Raw genomic sequence first — 27,934 nt, 5'->3', positions numbered from 1 at the left:
TGTACCCAAAAAGTCATCATCACTTTTCAGATGAAAGGAAATGCTGACATAAAATTTCACTTTCACAATTGCAGCCCAATGAGGCTAAAATTATTTTCATTTTTTTTTACTTTTATGAAGTAAAGCCATGAAATCAAATTTATTAACTTTATGTTTGAAAACTGAAAGTTGCTTACCTCCCCATTGTCCATCACTGCCACTGAACACATCTGACCACATGCAATATTCACAACCATCTTGTTCTGTATAGAACTGGTCACTTTTCGTGGTGTAGGCTGGTTGGCTGTAGATCCAGATCCAACTTGTCCTGAATTATTATACCCCCATGCATAAACCTGTTACAAGGAAAAAATATATATTACCATATAACAAATACTATATTAAAAAGCAGAAAAATGTGGCTGGCTTTTTAAATGACAATGGAAAGAGTGAAAGGGGAAAAGATTTTGACTACAACTTGAAGCCACGACCTTAAAAGCTATATTTTATTAATCTCACAAGTAGACTACCACAGATATTCTTATTAGTAGGGCTGACCTGTGTGCGAACACCACTGTTCTTTCATATGATACTGTGAACGACAATGAGATCACAAACTCAAGCGCAGATTTTCTGGTGTAGGTCTTACACCTAAGGTCTGAAACTCGTTGCATCAGTGCTTCTAGCAACAGGATCACCAAAGATAATGCAAGTAGCAAGTACAAGTTATCGCTGAATGCTGTAGCCCCCTTACAAGCTGACACTTTGCAGAAACTTTTAAAATATACATAAATGCAGCTACAATGGCTCTTTATGATGGCTCATACCCAACTGTTTCATTGCCTGCAATAAGTCAGTAGTTATAGACTTCTACATATACCACTGCTCACAACCTGGATTCAAGACTAGGTGAAAGACAAAAATATCATATTCACTTTTCATCAGAAGTCTAACAGAAGCATTAACTGCATTCTTTGTGTCATGATCTTGAACAGAAATGCTAATCTTGCTAACAATTTCTCAGTTCCCTGGGAAATGGTAAGTAGCTCTGAAGAGTGAATCAAACCTGCTACTACAGTTGGGTAAGAGTAAAGGAATGATGCAATTTCTAGGATTATGGTATTCAAAAGATTAGTCAAAGGAAAAAAAAAGATCTCTAATTTGAACCTTAATTAAAAAAGTACAGTTTTGTACCTACCATAAATGTAGATGTCCGATAGGAATGCATCTGCAGTCCTTACAAATGGGTTGTCCTGTCATCAGGCAGCCCTTCGGTCGGCCGGATTCCAAAGTCTGGGTCCGGCTTCGGCTGGTGTCGCACTTCACCCGACGTCATCGCTGCAGTTTTTCGGGTATAAAGGCATCAGCCGACGCCATTTTCCTCAGTGTTTCTTGCCCCAGATGCCAGGTGCCCTTTTGGATGGCTAAATTTGGATAAATGCCAATGTTTCCAAATAATAGAGAGCAAACACATAAAATAAGCATGTATGTACATATATACAAACAAATACACCATAATAGATCCCCCCAAGCTAGCTGAAGGATGGCAAATACCCTAGGAGTACCTCAGAGGGGAAGGTGGGTGGGTAATCCTGACTGCAGATACATTCCTATCGGACATCTACATTTATGGTAGGTACAAAACTGTACTATGTCCTTCAAGGATGCATCTGCAGTCCTTACAAATGGGTAGAATACCATAGCTAAACAAGGGGAGGAGGAAAAGAGTAGAGATTATGGTGTAGCTAGGATCGGCTGCAAAACAGCAGTGGCAAAACCTGCTCGGGATCTAGAGTATAAAGGTAAATTGTAATGCTTGGCAAATGTATGCACGGAGGTCCAAGTAGCAGCCTCTATAATGTCCTTGGTAGCCACTCCTCGTAAGAAAGCTGTGGTAGTGGCTGTAGCCCTTGTGGAGTGAGGCCTGATGTTCTCTGGAGTTTTCTTTCCATGGTAGGAGTAACAAAATCTAATGCAATTTCCTATCCATTTGGAGATTGTCTGTTTTGAAATTGGCTTTCCTTCCTTTCCTGTGGCATATGCTACCAGAAGCTGGTCAGTTTTTCTATTGGACTTGGTCCTGTCCAGGTAGTAGCGTAATTGTCTATGTACATCCAAGGTATGCAAGAGTCTTTCTCCCCTGTTCTGTGGGTTTGGGAAGAATGTAGGTAGGTGGATAGCCTGATTTAATGACACTCTGGTTTCCACCTTAGGCATAAATGTAGGATTTGTTCTCATGGACACCATCTTGATGGAAGATCAGGAAGGGTTGCACTGCCATTAATGCCTGTAGTTCAGAGACCCTTCTTGCTGAAGTTATTGCCAGCAGGAAAGCAGTCTTCCAGGATAAGTATTGTAATTCTGCTGTTGCTGCTGGTTCGAAAGGGGGAAGTGTCAATTTTTCTAGCACAAAGTTCAAGTCCCATGCTGGCAATGGTGGTTTCCTGGGAGGTTTTACATTTTTAATTCCTCTCAGAAACTGTCTGAGCAGAGGATGAGAGAAGACAGGAGGATCCAAGCTGTATTCTGCTGAAATAGCTGATGCATGTATCTTGATGGAAGAATAGGACAGGCCTGTATGGAAGAGCTCTGCCAAGTACTCCAGGATGTTGGCTATGTTTACCAGTGTCACATCTTCTCCCTTTGCAGTACTCCAAATGAGATATCTTTTCCATTTTGCTGCATAATTCTTTCTTGTTGAAGGTCTACGAGCCTCCAGGATTATGTCTTTAACCCTTTGGGATAAATTTGGGTTAATTGCTGTTATGTAATGTTCCAGGCAGTTAACTGCAGAGTTTTCAGGTTTGGATGCAGGATGTTGTAGTTGTTCTGTGTTAGCAGTAATGGGATCAGGGGTAGTGTCCATATTTGTTCCCGAGACATGCTCCTCAGCAATGGGTATCAATATTGTCTTGGCCAGTCTGGAGCTATCAGAATGATCCTTGGACGGTCCTCTTTGATCTTCAGAAGCACCTTGTGCATCAAAGGAAGTGGTGGGAATGCGTATGCCGTCAGGTTTTTCCAACTGAAAGATAGGGAGTCCACCTTCCAAGCAAGTGGGTGGTACGTCCTTGTGCAGAATTTCTTTAGCTGGTGATTGAGTGGGGATGCAAACAAGTCTATTTGTGGTAATCCCCATTCTCTTGTGATGGCTTTGAAGATGTCCGGATGCAGCATCCATTCGTGGGCATCTGTGGTAGTTCTGCTTAATATGTCTGCTAGAATGTTTTCTTTTCCCGGTACAAAAATTGCTTGTAACTGAATGTTGTAGCTCAGAGCCACATCCCATAGATCCAGTGCCAGCCGGCATAGAGGATATGAATGTGTGCCTCCCTGTTTGTTGATGAACCACATAACTGTGGTGTTGTCTGTCCTTATCATCAACTGACCTTCTTGGAGAAATGGTCTGAATGACTGGATTGCCAATTTTACTGCCAGCATTTCCTTTAGATTTATGTGTAGGCGTAGCTGGTCTTGAGTCCATAAGCCTTGTATGCACTTGCCCAGCATGTGTGCCCCCCAACCGAGGTCTGAGGCATCTGTCGTGATGGTTTGGCTTGGTTGACTGTTGCAGAAGGGCAATCCTGTGTTTGATTGACAAGCCTGAGCCCACCATAGGAACTCTTGCTTCAGGCATGGGATTATTGGAATTTTGGCTTCTAGGCTGTGCTTGTGTTGGGACCACAAATTCTTTAGGTACCACTGTAGCTTTCTCATATGCAGTCTGGCATGAGGGACCAGAATTATGCAGGATGCCATGAAGCCTAGGGCTTGCAGTACTTTTCTTGCAGTTAGATGGTTCTGCTTTGTTAATGCCAAGAAGTAGAGAGGTAGTTGCTCTTTCTTTTCTGCAGTTAGGAATGCCATTTGTTTTGATGTGTCCAGCTCTGCACCCAGAAAGGTTATTCTTTGGGATGGAATCAGCCTTGACTTTTTTATATTAACTGTATATCCCAGGGCTTGCAGCAGGTAAATGACTCTTTGTAAGTCTTCTGTTAGCTTGCTTTTGTTGTCCGCTTGTATCAGGCAGTCGTCCAGGTAGGGATAAATTTGGATCCCCTGAAGTCTGCAATGAGCAATTACTGATGCCAGGCATTTCGTGAACACTCTGGGTGCAGTAGATAAGCCAAAGGGCAATGCTGAAAATTGATAATGCTCTGATCCTGCAAGAAATCTGAGGTATCTTCTGCAAATTGGTCGTATGGGGACGTGCAGGTATGTCTCCTTGAGATCTAGAGTTACCAGCCAAGACTCCTTGTCCAGCATGGGAAGAAGCTGCTGTAGGGTCAGCATTTTGAATTTTGGAACAATGAGGAATGTGTTTAAAGCAGATAGGTCTAGAATGGGTCTCCATTTGTTTTCTTTTCTTGGTACCAGGAAGAGTCTGGAGTAAAATCCCTTTCCTTGCTCCATAGATGGTACCTTTTCCACAGCTCTCATTCTTAATAGCTGAGATATTTGCTTTAGAGCTTCTGCCCTTTGAGTAGGTGGTAGGTTTGGCATTCCTCTCTTTCCTGGTAGAGTATGGAAATGGAACCTGTAACCTTGGTCTATAGTTTGCAAAATCCATTTTTCCCTTGTGATGCAATGCCAGTTCTTTGAAAATAAGGTTAGCTTTCCGCCTAAGGGTGCTTCTAGTTGTTCCCTGGTAGGCGGTGCCACTGCCAAGTCACTGTGATTGAGTTGTTGTAGTGGTGGTGGCTGCGTCCGTGCCTCGCTGGTTGTTGCCTTGCCACTGGCGTCCCCTGTAGGCACCCCTGGATTGGTTTCTGCCTCTAGAATGCCTATTCCTGCCTCTCTGTGTCTTAGAGGAGTCCGGAAAGGACCAATTCTTGGAGGGCCAGTTCCTGCTAAACCTTGGAGGTTGAACCTGTAAGAAATCTTTCACTGTTTGTACAGATTTCGCCTTCTCTTCTATCTTTTTTAGTACCTGCTGTGCAGGGGAACCAAATAAATTGACCTTGTCCATGGGTGCATCCAAAAGCTTTGATTTGACATGGTCTGGTAATGCCTGTTCTTTCAACCATGCATGTCTCCTGATAACTGTGCCAGTCATGGCTGATCTAAAGGAAGCCTCCAGTGCATCATAGCCACATTTTAAAGAATGGTTACTAACCTGCTGTATGTTATGTACCATTTCCTGAACATATTTTTTATCTAAAGATTCTTCAGAGGATAGCTTTTTAGTTAACCGGTCAAGCATAAACTCTTGATATTGAATCATGTGAAATTGGCAGTTCAAAGCCCTAGCTGACAAAGTAGCAGAAGTGTAAACTTTTTTACCCCATCTCTCTAAGGACCTGGATTCCCTTTCAGAGGGAGGGTTTTAGTAGAAGTAGCTGCTACAGCTTTAGGGCCCTGGGAGATAGTCTCTGGATCTGCAAAAGGAGCCTTGTATAAATGGTGATGAGTGTCCGGGACCCTGTAGAACCTATCGGGCTTAGCAGGAGCCGGAGGTAATGAATCAGGAGCAGTGCAAGCATCATTAAATGCATCATCTACAACAGAAAGAACTGGAGGTATAGCTAAAGGCCTATGTTGTGGCAAATGTAGAAAGGTTCTAAGCCTTTTTCTGGAGTCTGAGAAATCTTGGCCCTGCCACTGAAATTGTTCCCTCATAGCATGCAAGGTTTCCCCAAAGGAAAATTCCTCAGGTGGAGAGGCTGAAGGAATGGACTCTTCAGCATCAGAGTCTTTGTAAGGGGAATAAGGAGCCTCAGGAGGGTCTGTATGTTCTGAGTCATCAGAGGAATCATCTGCGGATACTGGCTCAGGGGGCTCTGCTCTAGGCCTCTTTTCTGGAGGTGGGAGAGAGGTCCTGACTGGATGAGGCCGGGATCCACGAATTAAAGAAATTAGATCCTCAGCGAAAGAAAGCATATGGGAGCTGGTGCTGGGCCTGTGTGAGGTGGGTTTGGCAGGCACCGTTTTTGAAGCTGTGGCTGCTTTAGCCCTGGCAAAGGCCTTAATAGACATGGCTGCAGGAGGCCTAGCAGCTCCACGTGCAGGGGTTGAAATATCCAGGGGAATAGTGTCTGATAATTCCTGAGAAACCGCAACAGAAGGTTGGATTTCAGAAGCCGATTCTACCAGGTTAGAGGAGGCCTCGGTAGAAGGCATGGTTTCGGCTGAAGAAAGAACCGCTTGCTCGGTTTCGGCCGAAACAGAGACACTCGCGGTTTGCTTAATCGCGGTTTCGGCCGAAACCGTGGACCGCGAGTGTCGGTCCTTTTCTTTGCGTTTTTTGGTAATTTGCGTTGTCAGAGGATCCGACGGCAAAATATAGGCAAAATCAGAGCCGAAAATCTGTTCAGCGAACTCCGACCGGCGTCTAAGCGTCCGTCGGTTAAAAGAAGCACAGGCTAGACAAGCTGCTACGTCGTGGTCTGGGCCTAAACAATGTATACAGTAGGAGTGGAAATCTTTATGAGGTATTTGTTTCCCACAAGATAACAGTTATTCACTTTCTCTGACATCGGCTGAGGCAAGAAAGAGTCCCCAACGGGGTACTTAGCTTTTTAGAAGTCTTCGAAGTAGTATTCGGTAGTAGTAATCTCTGGATCTGACCGACCGGCACTTGCGAACAGCTTCTGCTTCGGGCGCCACGCGGCAAGAAAGACTGAGGAAAATGGCGTCGGCTGATGCCTTTATACCCGAAAAACTGCAGCGATGATGTCGGGTGAAGTGCGACACCAGCCGAAGCCGAACCCAGACTTTGGAATCCGGCCGACCGAAGGGCTGCCTGACGACAGGACAACCCATTTGTAAGGACTGCAGATGCATCCTTGAAGGACATCTGACTGGAACATTATATGCATCTGAGTGCACATGCGTCTGTGTGTCTGTGTAACCTGAACTTTACTTCTCTCTTTTTTTTTTTTTTGCCTCTGCTGCCTGTCAGTTCTCAGCCCCATCTTCGCCAAATGGCTGATTTGCATTTGTTTCCCCATCACTGGAGTTGAAGGATGGCTGAGGGGAGCATCATACAAGCAGACATCGGGGAGGATTGAAATTCTTTTTTTCCATTCTTATTCCTATCCTCCTTGCACATAGCCCAGCAACAGCCCATCAGTGACTTCTGATGTACATCCTAGAGATGCTCCAACCCACACTTCTGCAAGGGGATGTCAGCAGGACTGGACCATCCAACCGCAAAAGGCATTACACAGCTGCTTTCCTAATTTCCATCAGGGAAATCAACATTTGGGCACCTTTAAGCATGAGGCTCACCCCCAAAGATGGGCACATCCATCCTCCCTGTGTGCACAATCAAGCATCCGAGCAAATATGCAAACTCGTGTCACCTAGGCCATATTCGGGGCTTTATCCCTCTACCTCACTGACACAGACTAACCTGAACATTTTTACAAACAGTACTATTACTTCTTCCACTAACCTATTAAACATGAAAACTCTGAGGACAAACCTGGTTTACTGCATGGTCTTTAGAGCAACAGCAATTTAATTTGAAGAGGTAGCCAGTTAGCATCATGTAGACACTGTATTAATTCCACCACACTTGTGCTAGTTAAAAAAAAAAAATCATTGGGAAGTAATGTTCAGCAAAACTGCATTTAGCTCTTGAGAACTATTTAGGATACCAAGAAGTGAGAATAAATAGCCCAAAAAATACAGGAGGAACAACTTCCCCTTCTTTTCTATGTTTGCAGTGCTTGTCAAACCATCTGAACGATACACTATTCTGTAATATCAGACAGCAACAAGTTAAATGACAGTATTTCACTTTAATTTACATGCTTGCACATATCTTGTGCCCTGTTAAGAACCAGAGGAACATGGTCTTGATTCTCTGGTGAGCATTATTTCTGTAATATCCAAATAGGCAGGGTAGTAAAATTCAGTATGAACAGAGGGTGTCCTAACTGAACCAGACTAAATTGCTACAGCAAAAATTAGAGAGAAGCATCATTTGGATAAGGTCTTCACTTGCTGTGAAGCACTATTCTTTGACAACTGTCAGGGAGAAATAGTCAGATATAAACAGGGATGTTTCAATTTAATTTATATGTTTGCAGATATAATTTGGTGCTCTGTTTAGTCAGGAAGTACAGTCCTTAATTCTATGACAACTAGAACTTGATACTGTCAAGTTATATCTCGATACAAAACGAGCAATTTCACATCTGCAGATATCATTTAGTATACTGTTTAAAAGCAATATATATCAACATAGTCTTAATTCTTTTGACAAATGCTAATATGAGAGACCTGACAGTGACAAGTTATAGTCAAATATGAGCAAGAACAGCATTTTACTGCAATTTATATGACTGCAGATATCATTTTGAGCATTGTCTGGAAGCAACACATAGCAACAAGATGCTTATTCTTTGACAAGTGCTACTCTGTGATGCTCAATTTGGAGAGGCAGTAAATACAGCATGTAAGTGTTGTATTATTTGAGCACTGCTACGTACTTGTAAAAAAAGATGCTGATTATGGGGAAGTAACATGATCTTGGCTGTTTGACATCTATTCTGAGATATCCAATCACAACTAAATTGTAAAATACAAGCACGGTGAGCACTTCACTTTATTTTACAAGTCTGCAGATACTGTGGCTATACTGTATAGCTCAGAACTAATACACGTGCTACTGTGTTTCTGCACGATTAAAACCTTAAGAAGGTTGCAGAAACATTGTTTTCATTATTGACAAGTACTATTCTGTCAGTGCATGAAGACTTCGGATGCTATAATTATTCTCTTTTGAAAAGACAATACAATTGTGTAAGTAAACTTACCATGACAGTAGATGCTCGAATGATCCCTGTTGCAGTAACCTAAGCTCCATGGGTTATTATCCTGTATAGGACAGATATAGCAACCAGACAGCTTACAAAGCTTCAGGGCACCTTCCACACACCCAGGTACTCAATTTGATCTGGGGTAAAAAGACTAGTTTGGGTGCAACATCCTACGGAGCTTTCATGTCAAGACAGAGAGGGGAGGCTAAGCCCCGAGAAAACAATACTAAGAAATAAACACACACACACACACACACACACACACACACACACACACACACACACAGAATGGAGGGAGGGAGTGGGCAGGTACTGCCAGCAGTGTTCATTCAAACAGCTACTATTACTGTAAGTTTACTTTCACAAATTTATTATGTTACTCATAGTGAACACTGCTGCGGCATCCTAAGCTATGTGGTTAGACCACTATAGCTTATAACTGTGAAGTGGAAAGGGAAGAAGGATACAGGAGCCCCTGCAGAATAGCCTTAGCAAAGCCTGTCAAAGACCTGGAGAAGGAATCTAGTTTAAAGTGCTTCATAAAGGTATGTACAGAGGACCAAGTTGCTGCTTCTGGAATGCTTCTAGAGCCCGACACTTTCCAAAAAGCCATGGATGAACCTAGGGCCCCGGAAGAATGGGTCTTGATCCTGCTTAGAGTAGTTTTATTATGGTTGGAACAAAAGGTGACACAACCATTTTGAAATAATCTGTTTTGCTACATGTTGTCCCTTCTTACCTTTAGAAGAAATGAACTGATCATAAGTTTGCAAAGATTTTGCTCTGTCAAGATACTACCAAAGTTCTCTGTGGAAATCCAAGGTGTGAAGTATCCTTTCTCACTCACTTTTGGGTTCTGGAAAGAAAACAGGGAGATGGATAGTTTGCCTTAAAGTAAACTCAGATACCACGTTAGGATAAAAAGATTAGTGCTCAAAGAAATCCTGTCTCTGTGAAACAGGAGATAAGTTTGACCTACCGTAAGAGCTTGCAACTCAGATCCTCATCTTGTAGAGGTCAGGGCAATCAGCAAAACTGTTTTCCATGTTAAAAACCTCAAATCAGCCAGACAAGCTGCTTCAAATGGAGCAATTGTCACCTTCTCTAACACAAAACTAAGACCCCAAGGAGGAACCACCAGTTTTTTGGGATGCTTCTCATGTAGTATCCCTTTCAAAAGCATTTTCATATGAGATTAAACTACAAGAAGGGGAGCCATGGGCAGACATGCTGAAATGGTCAACAAATGAACCTTGATGGATGAGCAAGTAAGTTAGGAATGTAACTCACACAAATACTGTAAAACCATAGAAAGACTAGCCCTGAATGGATGCTGATTGTTTTGTTGGCACCAGCTATAAGACCTTTTCCGTTTGCTTATATATGATTTGATGTGGGGGAGGAGGAAAGAGAAAGGTTTGGGCTTTTGGATGAGGAGGAATCCACTGGAAATGGAGGGCATTTTCCCATTGCCAGCTGTATCCTAGATGAACCACATTCAGGACCCCTTTTGCTTGATGCAATCTGTTACCAAAGAGATAAATGGAAATTCAGAGATTACGGAAGGGGTAAGGGGAGTGCCAGGGTGGGAAGGGAGAACAAGGCCCCTTATACAGTCATTCTGACTTGTTTGACTGACCTTTGTTCTGGAGGGTTTCATTTTGGAACCCCCTGCTATTGCTTTTTTAAAATCTACTTACCAGCATTCTGTTAATCTACTTACCAGCATTCTGTTAAGGCTGTTTATTTCATTTTTTGCCAAAAGTGGACAAAGGAGCAGAGAATCTTGTGGAAGATTTATAGGCGGAGGGCCAAAAAATCTGAGAGATTTCCTGAATCAGCTGACCTCTCTCACATTTATTGATAACCTCTGCAAAACAAATATCCAAAAGCTAAATCTCTATCTAAAGGAGAATTCAAAATTTCATTTGTGACATCTTCTGGGAGTTTCGGGGAATACAGACGGGCAAACCTCCTCAAAATTGTGGCAAGAGCCCTGCAACCAGTATCTAAAGAGACATAAACACACTTCAAACAATGAGTAGTGACTTGAGAAACAGAAGAAACTATACTGTACAAAACAGATTTTCCTCACAAGAGAAAAATGCATCCAAAACATTCCTATTACTTTCACATTTAGTCAATATAAACTTCAATGTATGAGCCTGACAATTCAGAATTCTAAAAATCAAAGTTGCAAAAGCATACACTTTTTCCTCCAAACCATAACTTTGCCATGCTTGTCAGAAGGAGAAAGATTAAAATTAACAAAATGCTTGGCAGCAGCTGGATTACCTAAAGCTACAGCTGCTGGGTTAAGTCTGGGATAAGTGTATAAAAACTTGAAAGACTGAGGAACTTTGTGCTTTCTATCTGCTTTCTTAGGGGCAAGCAGGTTGGCTGTCAGGAAAACCACTGGCTGTGACAAACATCCCGCCAGTGCTGACAGAACTGGGGAATGGGTGAGGGTTTTGGAAATTCCAGTTGTACCAAGCCAATAATATTATCCAAGAGATTGAGAAACCTCAATGTTCTCCCACTGAAAACAATGGTTCATTTTGGAAATGGTCTCATGGAAAGCGAATCCCTCACAGGGACTTTCAGATACTACACACTCCTTAGAATCTCTCACAAAAAATACAGTAAGAAAACACTATGTTAGCTTTTGGGGTTAAGGAAAGAGTTTAAACACAGTTTCTCAACAGAAAAAAATCACTTATAAGTTTTAAAAACTTTAACCACAAAATAAAATGAGCTCACATTCTTTTGACCACAAAATAAAAAAGTGAGCTTGTGTTCAAAAGTATAAGACGGTCCAGGAAAATATTTTTTTCCTAGCTTAAAAACATAGTCAACAACTGATCCTTGAAAGCACACAGAAGAGCACTCAACTTGACAACAGGAAAGCTCTAAAGGGCCTGGTGCCCAAACCTGTATTTTAATCAGATAAGCTCAAGACCGCTAACTGTCTGGGTGCATGCAAGGTGCCCTAAAGCTTTGGAAACTGGACTGTTATATCCTAGGCAGGATATAAACCATAAAGCTTAGTTTAATGCAGCAGTGATCAAAATATTATAAGTTATTTACTCACCATAACTCTGCATCTGTGTTGTCTGTTTTTCTCCTTCCTCAATGGATGGGGTCTCGAATGTCACATCAGATTGCTCCTCAGACATTCTAACAGACTTAAAGCTCTCCAGCTCATGCTCCTCCCCTTACCCATAATCTCTCTCCCCTTTAGTTACCTCAGATCAAGTTTGCCTTCTATTTAGTTAACCACAAAAATACAAAACAGTATCAGTCACTAAAAAAGTTATTAATGAGTAGCAATGCTGAAGAAATGGAGAAGAGAGTTTCTGGGGCTCACACAATGAGAGCATTAAGGAATATCCCTCAGAGCATACTAGGGCACAAGCACAAGGATGGAGGGACTGGAAGGTGGAAGGATGAAAACAACACAGATGCAGAGTTTTGGTCAGACAATAACTATAATATCTGATGATGCCTTTCATCCGTTCCTCAACTGATGGGACAGAGACCCAGCTAGAGTAGTCTTGGGTGGTTCTTAAGGAAGGATATTCCAGAACACAGCAGAGCCAAAAGTTGCTCCATTTCCTATATAAAATGCTTAACTTGTAATGAGATATGAAGGTATGAGCATTAGACCATGTAGCAGGTGTACAAATGTTATCTACAGAAGCCTTGGAACTGAAAGCAGAAGATGCGGCCATAGCCCTGGTAGGATGTTTAGATAATAACACACCTTTAGCTTTGTAAACCAACACAATACAAGCAGTGAGCCATCTGGCTAAGGTTATCTTTGACAACAGTTTATCTCATTTTCCAAAGCTAAATTGGGATAACAGTTGTTCTGATCTGTAAGTATGTAAAATCTGAGTTTCTTTGCACATCTAGTAAATGGAGCATGAATTCACCTTTGTTAGAAAAAATTGAGAAGAAACCTGGCAGTTTAACAGTCTAGTTAAAGTTAGATTCTGAGACCATATTAGGCAGAAAGGAAGAGTTAGTCTGGAGGGATACTCTCTCCTTATGAAAGATTAGATGAGGTGGTTGGGAAGAAAGTGCAGGGAACTCTGATACCATCTCACCAATGTAATAGCAACCAAGGAAAATATTTTCCAGGATAAAAACTATAATTCTGCTCTAGCTGCAGGTTCAGGGAAGGGAAGGAAGCTGAGTCAAGGAATGAAGGAAGAGAGTAAGGTCCCAAGGTGCGGTAAGGTCCTTAACAGAAGGCTGAAGTAGCAGAGTGCCCTTAAGAAATGTTTTGCAGAATTTCAAGAAAGCTAGAGAAGAATTTGTTTTGCCAAGCGAAATTCTGATATAGAAGCTAGCTGTAACTAATGGTCTAACTAGAGCCATTACTGAAAATGGAAGCCACAAAATCAGGAATAGCTGGAATCAGTGTTGAAAATGGATCTAGCCATCTCTGTAAGGCCCACATTGAACACTATTTCCTCTTGCTCTTGTAAATCTTCCTGGTAGAGGCCCTCTGGAATGACATAAGAATGTGGCGAATGGGGGAAGAAAACCATATAGTCAACTTGAGAGAGTTCATGTCTGGGAGAGGCAGGCTGGATGGGTGACAATATCCTGAACAGTATCCAGGGACCAGGCTGGGTGACCTAGAGGAGGCCACACGAAGAGAACCCACACTTAGTGATGCCAGAATGGGGCGAGGAGGATAACCTTCTTCTTCTGCCATAATGCTTTCTGAATAAACTCTGGGATGTGAAGAGTTGCAGGGAAAGCATATAATAGACCGGAGGGCCAAATGTGAACGACAGAAGCCCTTGGTGACTCCCCTCTGGGAAAATTAAGGCAAAGATCCTGCTGCACTTGACCCACTGGTAAAATATAATTTCTGCTACTGAGTGACTGAAGGACTGCTCGTGAGGAAGTAAGATGGACCTGCTCAATTTGGCTGCCAACATGCAGGTTTTCTCCGAACAGAAAGCAGCTGGAAGAGATCACCCATTGGCAGACAGTCTCCCTGTACAGTGGCCATGATTGGGTTCCCCCTTTTTGTTAATGTACCAGACCAGAGACCTGTCTTGTCTGAATAGCAATCATCCCTACAGGAAGAACATCTTGAAAATCCTGCAACACTAATAGGACTGCTCTCATTTCTAGGATGTCGATGTGAAGACTGTCCTCTGTCTGGGACCATGTGCCTTGGACTGTCCTTTCCAAATAATAAAATACCCCCCCCCCCCGATTAGAGGTATCTGTGGTCACTGTGGCCTTGTGCACAGGCAGAGAAAAGGGGTGGACCTGAACAACTATGCGTATATCCACCATACTATGTGATGCCTTCAAACATTCGTAAAGTGAATTAGTGCAGTCAATGGATGGTCTCTGATGGACTACTGTACAGTTCGGGTCCACTGAAACACTCATGAAAGCAAGCCAATGGTACTAGAACTATTGACACTGCCATCAACCCAAACAGTTGTAAGATTAATTTAGCAGAGAGGAAATGAACAGAAAGAACGTCATGGAACCCTTTGTTGCATTTTTGGGGAAGAAGGGAAAATGGTATGCAATAACCTCTGGATATTATAATCTGCACCCAAGGGTCTTTGGTAATAGTTATCCAGGCTTCTGGGTGTAGAGACAAGTGCCCCCCACAACTGCCTCCAGCATGCAGCAGTTGGGTAACCCTTTATGGATACTGAAAAGGATTCTCTGACAAGGGTTCTCTGAGCCCTAGATGTTGTGGGCTACCTCTGCTGCAGTGACAGCATCTTCTGTTCGAGTTCCCATCTCTGCCGTGAGGGGATCTATATCCACAGGAGTCACTGGTCTGCCAATTCTCTGGTTTTGGGAGAAGGTCCTTTGAGGGGTAGAAAAATGGATTCCAATGGCAGAGAAAGTCTTCTCTTCTTGTTCATTCCTGGAGTTTCCTTTTTCTTGGGGCCAAACAATGTGGATCTATCAAAAGAGGCATTGATTAAAGAAGACTTGAAGGGTTCCACAAAATCACAAATACACATCCAGGCATGCCACCTGACAATATTACCTAACCCACTTGTCCTAGATGCTCCCTCTGAGACATGTGAAATCAGCCTCAAAGAAACACTGGATATGGACTGAAGGGTGGCTAGTTGCAAAGAAACTGCCTTTTTTCCTTCGCACACATAGACCCAGAGAGGGTACTGGAAACTACGTTATCAATTCCCACCGAAATCTTGATACATGCACCAGAAAACTCAGAGACCTGAGAGTGGAGGTTGCTAAAGCATAGACATACCTTCCATATCTGTAAAATGCCCCAGATACCCTGTTAGGGGGATGGAGAGAAGAACTCTGTTATAAAAGTTCTTTTTAGTGGCTGCTGCTACCACCATAGCATCCACAGGGGGACTCTTGCTCTTGTCAGCCCTATCCTTGGGTACCACTAGGTATATGTCAGGACATTTGGGAGTGGGCTCTGTGACATCTGGATCCTTCTAGGCCCAGTGAGAGATAAGGTCTGCCATCTCAACTGCCAGTGGGGAGTATCCACGCTGCAGATGAGCCAGTTTTAAAAGCTTTGAGGAACACAGACTCCTCTTGGGAAGTGGGGTCTGAAGACCAAACACCTTTCTGTCTCAGAAGTTCAAGTATTTCACTGAATGAGAAGTCCTCAAGGAGTGATTTAGGGGTCCCTTCCCTTTCATCAAACTTAGATCTCTACAGTTTAAAGACTCTTGTGGAAGAGTCTAGGTGTCTGCTCTTACACATCTGCGTCTGAAGGGGCTCTTTGGTGGGATGCTCCAGAGTGGACTTGGAAGCACCAGCAGAGTCCAAATGAGGATGGTCTTGAGGCTTGATTGGACAGGATGACAAGACCCAGCTTCCACAGAACACAGTTGAGCCTGGAGAGGACTCAAGGGGGGAAAGGTCATCTTTTCCCTAGAAGCAGGGAAAGCTCTCCCCATTACCTCAAAAGCTGAATCCAAAGAAAAAAGGAGAGCAGAATCCAACACTCACTGAATCCAAAAAAGCCTGAGAAGGAAGAAACCAGATTCCCTCCAGCTTGAGTCTTGAAGCAGAGGGTGGAGCTGAGTTAACACCGAGGCTATGAAAACACTGGAGTTGATCCCAGTCCCTCGGAATCAGGTGCCAAAGCTGTGGCTCTGAGATCTGTCCAGATCTGAGTCAGAACCATACGGATCAAAGATGATAAGTGCCAAGTCTTCTGATCTGACAGACATACTTGGAAGTCTTGGGTCCGAAATCAAAGAAGCCAATGGATGGCTCAGAGAAGGAGTCAGATATTGGCTCTGAGCAGCAGGAAGGCTCGTGGTTCTGATGGGAGAATGAGCCGAAATAACACCCAACTGCAGTTGGGCTCAGAGAAATTTTCTCATACTATCCACATCTGCTTCAGATAGGCTCCTAGATGACCTGAGGGAGGATGATGTGGAAGGTGGATGGAAAATTTTGAGGAGTGTCCTGTAAGAAGAAAGTGAAATCTCAATCGTACAGGTTCTGGATAGAATCTAGCAAGAACTTGAGGTGACTTTGGTTTATATCAGGTCAGATCCAACTGGAAGGATGTATCCAAAATCTTCAATTTCATCAGAGTTGGAGATGTGGTGGTAGAGGGATGTGACATCCTAGAAGTCTTCCCTGTTGGACTGGAGCCCGTGGAAGTTGAGGATCACTACCTCAATTCCTTGGGTTTGTCCTGACCCTCTCCTGAAGATATTTTGGAAGAGTATGGGGCTCCAGAAGCAGAACGAAAAAGTCCTTGCAAAATAAGTTCATTCTTTATCGCAACCAGGACCTGGTTGTTAAAACTAGCAAAAATGTCACGCAGTATATTGAGGTGAGCTGGGCTAAGGCAATACACATTCTGAATGGGTGTCAGAATTAAGGATCTTGTGTCTGCAAGCGGCACACTTTTTAAATTCAGTATGTTTATCACTTGTATCCAAAAATATATAAATACCTATAGAAAAAGATACTACGCAAGAAAAATACCAACAATGTTAACAGTAACACCCAGGATAAAGAAACACCAATGATAGTGTAGAGAAGAGTACCAAAAGGTAATGAGAAAGTTTGAAAAGGGCTAAAGGCCCCGTGGAAAAAACTACTGTAATTTAAATAACTACTAGATTACTTAACCTTGTACAGAAACTTTTTTTTAAACAAAGTAGGAAGAGGAACATGAAGAAAAAAATGTAAATATGGATATGAAAAAAATCACTTCTCACTATCCCACACTTGAGCTAGTGGTGACCATGTCTTATCACTCAAGAAGGAAGCAAACAAGATCTGAGGTAATTTAGGAGAAGAGAGATTATGGGTAAGGGCAGCAGCTCAAATTACAGAGCCTAAAGTCTATTAGAGAGGCCGAGGATGACCAGAGACCCATCAGTTGAGGAATGTATGGAAAAGACATCAGATAAACATTCACTTATCTAAAGGCTGTATTAACTCTACCACATTAATAAGAGTTATTTTGTGTGCAGTAAACTGTGCTACTAAACAGAAAATTGTGCTGGGAGTAACAGAATTAATACCACCTAGAGATGATATTTTGTCTCTAGTAAAATTTACAGGTGATGAATGGAAAAGTAAGGCAATAACATTTTGGTCTCACTTTATGATCACAGGGAAGCAACGCTTAAGAGTTTTAAAATTAATGTGAAAAATCACTCCAACACTGCATAACTGACTAATAAAAAACAATACTGGACAGAGATTAATTATGAAGAAAATTTCGGCTAACTAGGTTTTAGCTTCAAACTGCAAGAAATGCCTATTCATAAAATTTCTTACAGGAGGCACATTTGGTAAATGTATTTATTTGTACACCAGTTTGCATTAATCTATGTCAATCTGTAAATGGGTTTGCTTTAATATGGCCAGCCCTACAGAAGTGTCTTTGTGACTAAAGCAAAGCGTTGGACTTCTGCATGTGTAGAAGCCCACACAAAGAGGAGCTTTACAAACTATGCAAGTTTTCTCCATCTGCAACACTATTCAACTTTCTGAAACTTTTCCCAGTCTAGAAGTTGTGCAAGACATTTAAAAAAAAATCAATGGAGCCTTTTTACAACTTTGTAAGTTGCTGACCATCATTGCATCAATTGCTGCACTAAAATATTTATTTATTGCATTTGTTTACTGGGAAAGTTCACTGGGCCTGAGATGAGCCCATTTTCAGTGGAGACCTGGGAAGAAAAGCTCCCCACTTAATAACATAGAGATAATTATTACACAACAACGCAGAGTATGTAAGACAGTAGAAGCACAAAATAAAATGATGACATAAAATAATACTGATAATGACATTGTATAAATTTGATAACAGTAAAGGATTGTCTACCATCATGATATGTAGGTTGTTATGAAAGGTTTAAATGTATAAGTAAGGTTAATAAAGTTAAGAAGTATTTAGTTTCAAGGGTAAAAGAAGGTGGTGGAAGGTTTAGGATAGGGATAATGCAGGTTGAAGTAACAGCAAAGTGAAATTGGTAAAATTGAGAAATGGAGAAGATAGACTAGTTGTGGAGTAAGGAAGAGTAGGATTCAGAGAGGGGTCAGGTTTTGAGGTCGTCAGTAGGGGTGCAGGTGCATAGCCAATGTGAGGAGAGATGAAGTTTAAGGGATTTTTAAATGCTGCGGTATTAGGGATGGCCCTGAGTGAAAGAGGAAGATTATTCCATAGCTTGGAGATGGTAAACAATTACAGCATTTGGCCAGTGGCGAGCTTAGGTTTATCGATGTTTAATAGCATTTTGTTTTCTGATCTAAGGTGTTGATTAGGATGGTACCTGGTCAGAATGTGGGAGAGGGATGGGCAGGCTGCTGGGTGGTAGATAAGTTTATGGGCAGTAGTAAGTTGTAGGTATGTGAGGTGATGGGGGAATTCAAGCCACTATAGCTGATGTAGTGCGGAACAGTGGTGGGTGGAGAATTTAGCATTTGCAGCAAATTTGGCAACTGTTGTAGCATGTGTTGAGTTTAGTTTTCAGAGAGGACTGAATATTGGTAAGGACGGGGGACGCCAGAGAGTTGGATGCAGAAATGATGAGGCTAGGGCCTTTTTAGCAGAGAAGCTAAGAAAGTAGTTGTGCCTATAAAGGGCTCCTAATTTTTTATGTTTTTTTTTATGTTATTATAGACATGGTCAAAGGACAGGTTATCGTCAATGGTGACACCAAGCAATTTGGTACTAGGATTGACTTCAATAGCAGTATTATTTTGGGAATGAATAAAGAATTCAGTCTTGTTGACTGGGCTGGACTTTTTTGGGGGTAAATATTACGAGTTTAGTTTTATTTGGATTGAGGGTGAGATGATTCTGTGACATCCAGAATTCAGTTGAGGTAAATGTCTTTTGACTAAGTTGCTGTAGTACAGCAGAGATTAAGAAGAGCAGATAATAGTAGAACTGTCTGCATACTGGGTAACAGTACTGTGGGTAAGAGTGGTGCGGAAGTCATTGATGAATATACTGAATAAAAGGAGACCTAGCATGGAATGCTGGGCTGCTCCTGTACTAGTACTGATGAAAGGGGAGGAGGACTGCTGCCAAATAGTAGATTGTTGTATGTTACCGAGATAGTTGTGAAACCAATGAAGGGTGGGGGGAGATATGCCAAGGTTGCAGAGTTTAGTGAGCAGAAGGGAGTGGGAAATTGTGGAAAATGCTTTTGATAGATCAAGAAAGAGTGCAGAGACTATGGCTCAAGCATCCCGAGCACAATTTACAGTAAGGAAGGAAATCAGGGAGGTATTGGTGCTGTGTCCTGGCCTAAAGCCATGTTGAGTGGAAGAAAGGAGTTGGTGTTTAGTCAGGTGACTAAGGAGCTGAGTGTGAATGCATTTCTCAAGTATTTTTGAGATGGGGGAAAGAATGGCGATAGGTCGGAAGTTAAGACGTATCACAGTTATTGCCACCTTTATGACGTGGGAGGACATATGCCTTTTTCCAGAAATCAGGTATACCTGGTTCCTGAATAGACTTGTTGATGAAAACACTAATGCGGTAAACTATGGAGGAGGCTGATAGTTGTAAGAATTCTGCAGGTAAATTATCTGGGGCATTTGTGTATGGTTTACGTTTTTGAAGAAACTTTAGTATGAATGAGGTGGGCACAGGAGAGAGCAAGACAGTGGGTGTTGTAGTAGATGGGGTACGGTGTGGTGTAGGATTTAGTGGGTCTGTGGTGATGGGTGAGAAGGTGGTAGTAAGTTTAGCAATGGTGTCAATGAAATAAGAGTTAAAGAGTGAGGCTAACTCAAAGGGAGTTTTTTCTTGGTTTGGACAAGGATTATGGTTGGTTCCAGGATGAAGTAGGGAGTTGATTGCTCCCCAAAACTTTTTGGGGTTTTGTTTATGTTGATTTTAGAGGGTTTGGAAATATTCTTATTTTTGATTACTAATCGTTTGGCCTGATTGCGAAGTTGTTTATATTGTGTGAGGTTGGAAGGAGTTTTGTTTTTTGCCAGGCTTTCCAGGCTTTGTCCCTAGTGGACATAATTTGCTTTGTGGACTTGGCAAGCCAGTTAGCATGTTTTGTCTTGACTCCTTTTAGCCAAAGAGGGGCAAGATTATTTAGGACCTTAAGAAATGTTGACCTGAAGAATTCCACAGCTTCATTAAGTGGGAGAAGTTTTAGTGGATTCCAGTTAATATTGTGCAAAATATCATTAAAGGTATATGGGGAGAAGTGGGCTAGATCTCGTGTCAATATTGGTGTATATGTGGTAGAATGGTGGGCTTGCATATTATGAATGCAGGAGAATGGTCACTTATGATACTTTGTTATTTTTGTAGTCGGGTCTACCTTGCATTATCGGACAATGAAAACAGCGAACGCTCTTTCATCGATCCAATAATGTTGAAAGGAGAAAACAGCGAAACCGAGGAACATCAATTTTTTTTCCCAGCGAAAAAAATCTGTGGGCCATCTTCGGGACTTTGCCATTTCCTCCACTATGGTGCGATCTCAGAGTTGGTATATTTAAGTAGGGGGGGTGTGGGGGGCAAAGCCCCCCCCACTTCATTTTGTGTTTAAACTTTTTTTTTTTGTGGAGCAGCAAATTTTTTCCCTGGGAAAAAATTTGCTGTTCCGTGTGTTCGCGGTTTTGTGATTTTGACATTATCAGTTCGATGAAAGAGCATTCACTATTTTCATCGTCTGATAATGTGAGATAGATGCTTGTAGTCAGGTCTAGTAATATCAAAAATTAGCTGAGTATAGATATGAAGGTTGATGCTTGAGGGGGGGGGGTCATTATGTCTAACCAGTTAATATTAACATTGCCTAAGATGATGGTTTCATTTTTTTATATTGTTGGTACTCCACGCAAGAATGTCTTCGTGAACTGGAATATTGTTCCCCTGGGGAATGTATATAACTATAATACAAAGGCTTTTACAGTCATTTAGTTTTAAGAAGGTAATAAGCAACTCTATGGTGGAAAAGAGAGGGACATGCTTTGAATATGGAATCACTGTGAAGGTGCTTGGATACGGTAAGGCGACACCTTCGCCTTTTTTGTTGAGTCTATCTGTTCTCGGGCATGAATAGTTTGGGGGAAGGAATTCATGATCCTTTATACATGGCTTTAAATATATCACAGAACGGTAAGCAACATACAATTACTTGTCGGTACACACACTAAAGCTGGGGAAACACACAAAGTAAAAGGTTGTAATACCTCCATGTATACTCTCTTGTTTGAGGAACAGTTACCTAGTCATTGCATACAATTAGTGTGGGGGGATCAGTTCTTTACAACAGGAAGTTCAACGGACATGCTCCGCATTAGCACCCTTCAAGAAAAATATTGATGAGTGGATGGGAAATAGGAAATACACACCGGGGATCACTTCGGTGTCTCTGCTTGACAATGGCACAGGAAAATAACTTTCTTGGGTGGCGTAAGCCAGGGAACCTTGTTGGCTAGTCTTACGTAAGCCCTCGGGCCGATAACCTAGTACCTACCTATGAACTATAAAAATGCTTTTAAATGCTCAAACAAAAGTTTTTTTTTTTTCCATCTGTGGGACTCTTATTATCAAGTCTTGTAAATGTGATGGGGAGCCATCTGAAATGTTGCACTATTAAAATTCTAGGAACAAAAAATGCAAAATTAAAAACGTTTAGAGTAGTTAATCACCATGCTCCTACACGCACATTCTTAATCACTGTAACATATTACACTCATTTTTTTTTCTAATATTCATTCCCCTACCACTCAGTAAGACCCGACTGGAGAGCTTGGATACCAAGGCAACTACGGAAGTTGATTCTGTCCTTGCAGATATTAAACAATGAAAACATTGTTGGTGCATCTATGTTTAGGCTCAAAGCTGACATGAATGCTTACTATGCCCTCCTAGTGTGTGTGTGTACACACACGTGTGCGAGCAAGAGTTTTCCATAGCTTGCTAAGATATACCCATTATTCCTCGATTTGTGGCTGGAACTTTATAACCTGCAAGCCTCCACTTGCTTGTGGAGAAGCAGCTACTCAAACGATCACTTCCTCCACCTACCACACATGAACCAGCACTAGCCAGTTACATGCCTGGCTCTTCCAATGCTCACGCTGCTAGTCAGGGTCTACTTCACGATGTCGAAAGCTGACAATATCAAAGCTGATATTGTCGGCACCACAACATCGAAAGCACAGAACATCGTGCAGGTAAACGAAAATCTCCGTATGGGAAGATTTCCATTTACTCAATGTAGTGTGGTCTCGGAGTTGGAATATTTAAGTAGGGGGGTGCAGGGGGGCTTGCCCCCCTGCTTACACTAGTTAGTTTTTATTTTTGTTTGTTTTTTTTTTAAACGTTATTCAATGTTTTACTACATTGATCACTAGAGGTCGTCGTTTAGTGATTCAATGTAGTAAGATTTCGATAACGTGATATAGACGCGCTAGTCACACTCATTTCATCTGGGTTACAGTTAGAGTTCAAATACAATGACTGGCCATTAACATTCCAAAATGAGTACGCTGATTGGGTAGCCCAACCAGCGTGCCAGTTGTAAAGAGTATATACCAATGGAAAAAAGACTGGTCACCCACAGTACATGAGAAAAGCCCCAGGATACCGGGGGGAAAAAGCAGAAGAGCACCATGGCGCCATTACACCAGCATATTATTTAAGAAAAGTAAGTAATTTTTTTTAAATACTGATATTGCATACTAGCAATAACCCACGGCTGGGAGTGGGTAATGCTGGAGTTACCCATGGTTGGCTTTGTTTGGTCACGAGGGCTTCCATGCCAGTCGTGGGTAAATCCAGTATTACCCACACCCAGCCATGGGTTATTGCTACATTAATTTACTTTTCATTTTCAAGGATATGAACAAAGTCAAAATATTCTTACAGGGAGATCGTTGGGGTTGGTGGTGAGCAAGCACCACCCTGTTTTTTAAAAACAGCTAGATGGATGGACTTCAGAAAAATCAAGATGTCAAAGTCTGTTTATGAAAATTTGCAGTTGCGGTTTTCTCATGCAATAAAAACATGTACATCATTTATGAAGGGGGGGGTCTGCCACCCACACTGCTAGTAATTACAAACCAGCCCCAGAGTCAATGCACCAAGGGGTGAGGATAAAGCCTTTCCACACAGTTACCCCTTTGATGGTTATGGTTATGCCAAACTATTGGAAGTCGTGATTTTAACATGCCCTTCAATAACAGATGGGCACCTTGGTCAACCTTCAAGACAGAAAATACAGGGGAAGTACTCTTACAAGTAAGCATTTTAAAGTACTGAACAAAAAAGGCCCAATTACAGACACAAGACTTTCACTATCAAGTAGTGTTAAAAGGACCATCAAGATGTGAAACACATTGCTTTGAGAAATGAAGATCTATTTCAGATTGCCACATGCTGGGCAAGAAAATTCATATCAGACAGGATGACATACCATTTCGCTTGTAACTTGTTCATAATAAAAATTAGTTTATTTTTTGTTAGAATATTACTGGAAAAGTCATAACACATGAATCATCATACTTACTGCAGAAGAAGGAATTAAACAGGAAAGTAAGGGAGGAAGCATATAGGAAAAAGAGAGACAGCAAGGACTCACAAATAGTAATCAGACAAGCAAGGACAAGCAAGGAGTGGAGTGAAGGACTGCCATTTCAGAAACAGTACTGTGTATGCTGGGATAATGTCACTAAAAGGTAGACCACACAAAGCTGAGGTAATTAAGAAAGGAGTTCAGGTGGGGGCAAGTAGGGGATATGGGAGGTCATCTGAAGACCTGGGGGAGGGAAGGATCAAAAGCAGCTGCTTGTGAGCCAAGGCAGAAAGCAATAGTGCCATCGATAATGACACCCACAGTCTTTAAGGCCAGCTTCAGAGAAAGGTTGCCAGGTTGGTTAAGGTGTGATGAACAGGGGGAAGACAGGCAAAATGAAAGGAGGGAAAATAAAATTAAACTAGTAAAACTCATTGGACAGAATGTTTGGGAACTGAATAACTTGTTAAGCAGAACAGAGTATTTGCTAGGCTGACAAGAGTCGAAGCAGATACAATTACAAGAGGTGAAGATAAAGATGATGGAGATCAGCAGGATTCAAAGAATACGGTCTGAGCTGACCATAGGAAAGGACATTAATAATAATACTGCTAAGCAGAAAGACATACTGAGGAAAAATGGCTGGTCAGGTGTGGGGATGGCCACTGGATACTCTGGTGGTGGTACTAGTCAGTAGTGCAGGGATTATAGGTCTACCACAGATAACAGAGGGGTTTATTGACATTTTTCAGGCAGGTCAGGCATTTGAAAGCTGTGGGTGACAGAATTATGTTGAGGGAAAATAGCTGGTATTAATGCACCACACCCTGAGTTAGCTAGGCTGGATGGATAGCAAGAATTTCATAAAGACTATCAAAAGAAGCAGAGTTATGGAAAGGAGGTATGGGGACTGAAAGATGTATTTAGGCTGAGAAAAAGGGACAAGAGGGAGAATGAATACACTTTTCCAACAGCTATTAAACTATTCTGTATTGGAAGTGACCAATGTCGAGACTGAAGAAATGTGCATCTTTAACCATGACCATGGGATAGTGATGATGAGGAGTATGTGGACAAAAGAAATGGAAAGATGAGGTAACCTGCAGCCCTGCAAGTAGGGTGACAGGGAAGAAAAGACAGGTCAAGGTCATGGCAGAAGAGATTGTTTTGAAGTATGCACATGGGAATCAGAAGGGTGTGGGAGATAAGTGGAAAAAGTTGCTGGCAGCATGAAGAATACGCATAATGGAAAATGAAGATATCTGAAAAAAGGAGTGAGGGGGACTACAATTTGAATACTTTAAGGAGAACATGTGGATTCAATGTCTACAGGGTAGATCAAACAATAGTGGCATTTGCAGATTATAAAACTCTACAAAAAGTGATAGATTACATGCGGGTTGCTTGGGCGATGTTAGGCTGTAGGAAGTACATCTACTGGAAAAGCAGACAGAGGTAGGAGTGGGGCAGGCGATATATGTGATATTTAACAGGAAGAAAGGTAATAGGATTAGATGGGGAGGAAACAAGTGTTTGCAAGTTAGAAGGGAAAGATGTGGTGCATGAACTTCTGTTAGAATTCAGGGAAATAACACAAATAAGGGCAGTGAGCAATGTAGAAGTTGTGGTGCTCCCCTAAAGGCTAGCAATTTAAAGTGAAATATCCTTTATGAATGTGGTTCTGAATTTTTTTTGGAAGACTACTTAGCAGCAAACTTATTCTGGGATGCTAGATGGGTCAGAAGTAGGATATGCCAGATAAAATCCTCAAATGATCAGTAGGGGGTCCTGCTAAGCTTTAAGGATTGAGAAGAGAATGGAGGGAGTTAACACGAAGGGGGTGATGGGGTTTGACATTTTTGTTTTTTACTTAAAAGTCATGTGATTAATGCAAAGAATTTACCCAAGGGTGCAATACTAATTTAAGGTTTCCAAACTCCTCTTTAGGCATTCCCAAAACAATAATATTGTTACTGGTTGATAAGAATTCTGTTTCTGTGAAAAACAGAACTTGTAAGACTTAACCTTGGCGTTTGGTGTTGCAAATTGAAACATTTTAGTTATTTATCAAACGAAATTCTCAGAGATTATTTCCCTATAAGATCAAAATGTTTAAAGTGTGCCTAACTGTTCAGTGCATCAGACTTATGTTGGACCGTCATTCACAGAAAGTAATTCTCGTCGGATACTCTGGATTGAATGGAAAGTTTCAACTCTGCACCCAAGATTAAATGGAAATCCCCCTGAATTAATAAGTTATCATACAAGCATTAAGGCTTTTAAACAGTGGAATTATATTAGTTATCATCAGGTGTCATTAACAAACCTAATTTATGTAAAGCAGTGCACTTGACTAAATTACAGTCATGCTTTTGTCTAAATCTGTAGCAGAGTCCAGCTAAGGGCTACCACAATTATATAATATATGCTATGCAAATTATTTTTATTTAGAAATAAAGCATTTGCAACTCATTTAAAAAAAGTGTGGTTTTAACATTCATATTTGACTAATCCTGAACAAGCTACTAATATCCCCAATATTATCTGCTGTAGCAGACAGGATGTTTGGGGCTCCCCACTGTAGTGCTGCACCCTTAGGTTCATAGGTAGGTACTAGGCTATTGGTCCTAGGGCCTATATAAGCCTAGCCAAAGGTACCCTGGCTTTCGCCACCCAAGAAAATTATTTTCCTGTGCCACTGTCGAGCAGAGCCACAGAAGTGATCCCCGGGGTGAATTTCCTATCTCCCAACCAATCATCAAGATTTTTCTTGAAGAGTGCTAATGAGGAGCTTTGTTTGATATAGATAGGTAGTTTGTTCCAGAGTATGGGAAAGTCTCTGGGACAGGAATCTATCCCTCCAGCATGTTCGGTTTATTGTGGTGACGAGGTTTAGGTCCCTAGAGCGTGTAGCTCGTAGGGATTGGGATTTCTTTAAGTGGAGCATGTCTAAAAGCTCTGGGTTTGACATAGCTTTGTGTGTTAGGCAGAGATCGCCTCTGAGTAGGCGATATGCAACAGAGTAAAGCTGCAGTTTTTTGAGACGGTCTGCATAGGGCATCTCTTTGAGGCTGGTAATCCTCTTTGTGAGGTATTTCTGTGGCCTTTCCAGTTGTTGTAGATGTCTTGTGAGGTACATACCAAAAGGGGCATTGTACTCTATAATGGGTCTAATGAGTGACGAGTAGAGGGGAACAATGACCTCTTTTTTCCTGGATGAGAAACCTTTTGTGATGAGGTGTGCCACATAGAAGAATTTCCTGACTACTGTGGTGATGTGATTATCAAAGGAGAGACTACTGTCTACCTGTGTCCCAAGGTCTCTTATCACACTTTCGGTGTTAAGTAGACTACCACCTATGTGGTAGTTCATGGGTACTGAGTTTTTACCAAAAGAAATGACAGTGCACTTTTTGGCATTGAGCTTGAGGCCATGGCTTTGACACCAGGCATCTCTCTCAGCAAGGCCCTTTTGTAGGATGTCCACATCTTTTGGAGTTTTGATTATGGCTCCTAGTTTGCAGTCATCTGCGAACTTTGTTATCCAAAGACCTTCTGTGTTGGCCTGTACTTCAGAGAAGTAGATACCATACAGGAGAGGACCCAGGACTGAACCCTGTGGTACTCCACTTGTCACTGGTCTGAAGCTGAATTTGGAGTCTGCTACTTTCACAGTGTGGGTTCTGTCAGTGAGCCAGTTGGCAACCCATCTTGTGACATAGGGATTTATACCTAGTTTAGTGAGTTTATCTATAATTCCAGAGTGGGGGATGGTGTCAAAAGCCTTGACGAGATCTAGATAGGCTGTGTGAACCACCTTACCCTCATCTACAGCTTTAGTGACTGCTTCAAAGAAGTCTATCAGGTTTAGGAGACATGATCTGCCTTTTAAAAACCCGAACTGGGTGGGGTCCTGAGTTTGGAGATTACTAATGTCATTGTTTATAAGTTCCATGATGATACGCTCCATAGCCTTGCATACCAGGCTCGTTAGGCTAATGGGGCGGTAGTTTCCGGGGTCTGTGGTGGCTCCCCCTTTGTGGAGTGGGATAACTGTCGCTGTGCGCCATTCAGTGGGCACATATCCTGAGGTGAGGCTATGATTGAACATGGTACTTAGGTGGGGTGCCAGTTCATTCTGTAGTTCATGTAGAACACAGCCTGGGG

General features: G+C 42.0%; 1 protein-coding gene across 2 annotated transcripts in view; it reads right to left on the bottom strand.

Moving 5' to 3' along the window:
* Nucleotides 1–27,934, bottom strand: part of RCBTB2 (RCC1 and BTB domain containing protein 2) — a 1,132,258-nt gene that overhangs the window by 544,226 nt on the left and 560,098 nt on the right. For both annotated transcript variants that reach the window (XM_044073172.1, XM_044073173.1), the window contains exon 5: nucleotides 177–335. In XM_044073172.1, the coding sequence (XP_043929107.1) occupies nucleotides 177–335 (159 nt within the window). The remainder of the gene's footprint in view (nucleotides 1–176; nucleotides 336–27,934) is intronic.

This window comes from Protopterus annectens, chromosome 5.part1, assembly GCF_019279795.1.
Source record: "Protopterus annectens isolate FY-2018-M chromosome 5.part1, PAN1.0, whole genome shotgun sequence".
NCBI classification, from domain to species: Eukaryota; Metazoa; Chordata; order Ceratodontiformes; family Protopteridae; genus Protopterus; species Protopterus annectens.
The sequence above is the reverse complement of the archived record's forward strand: the minus strand, read 5'-3'. Positions and strand labels throughout refer to the sequence as shown.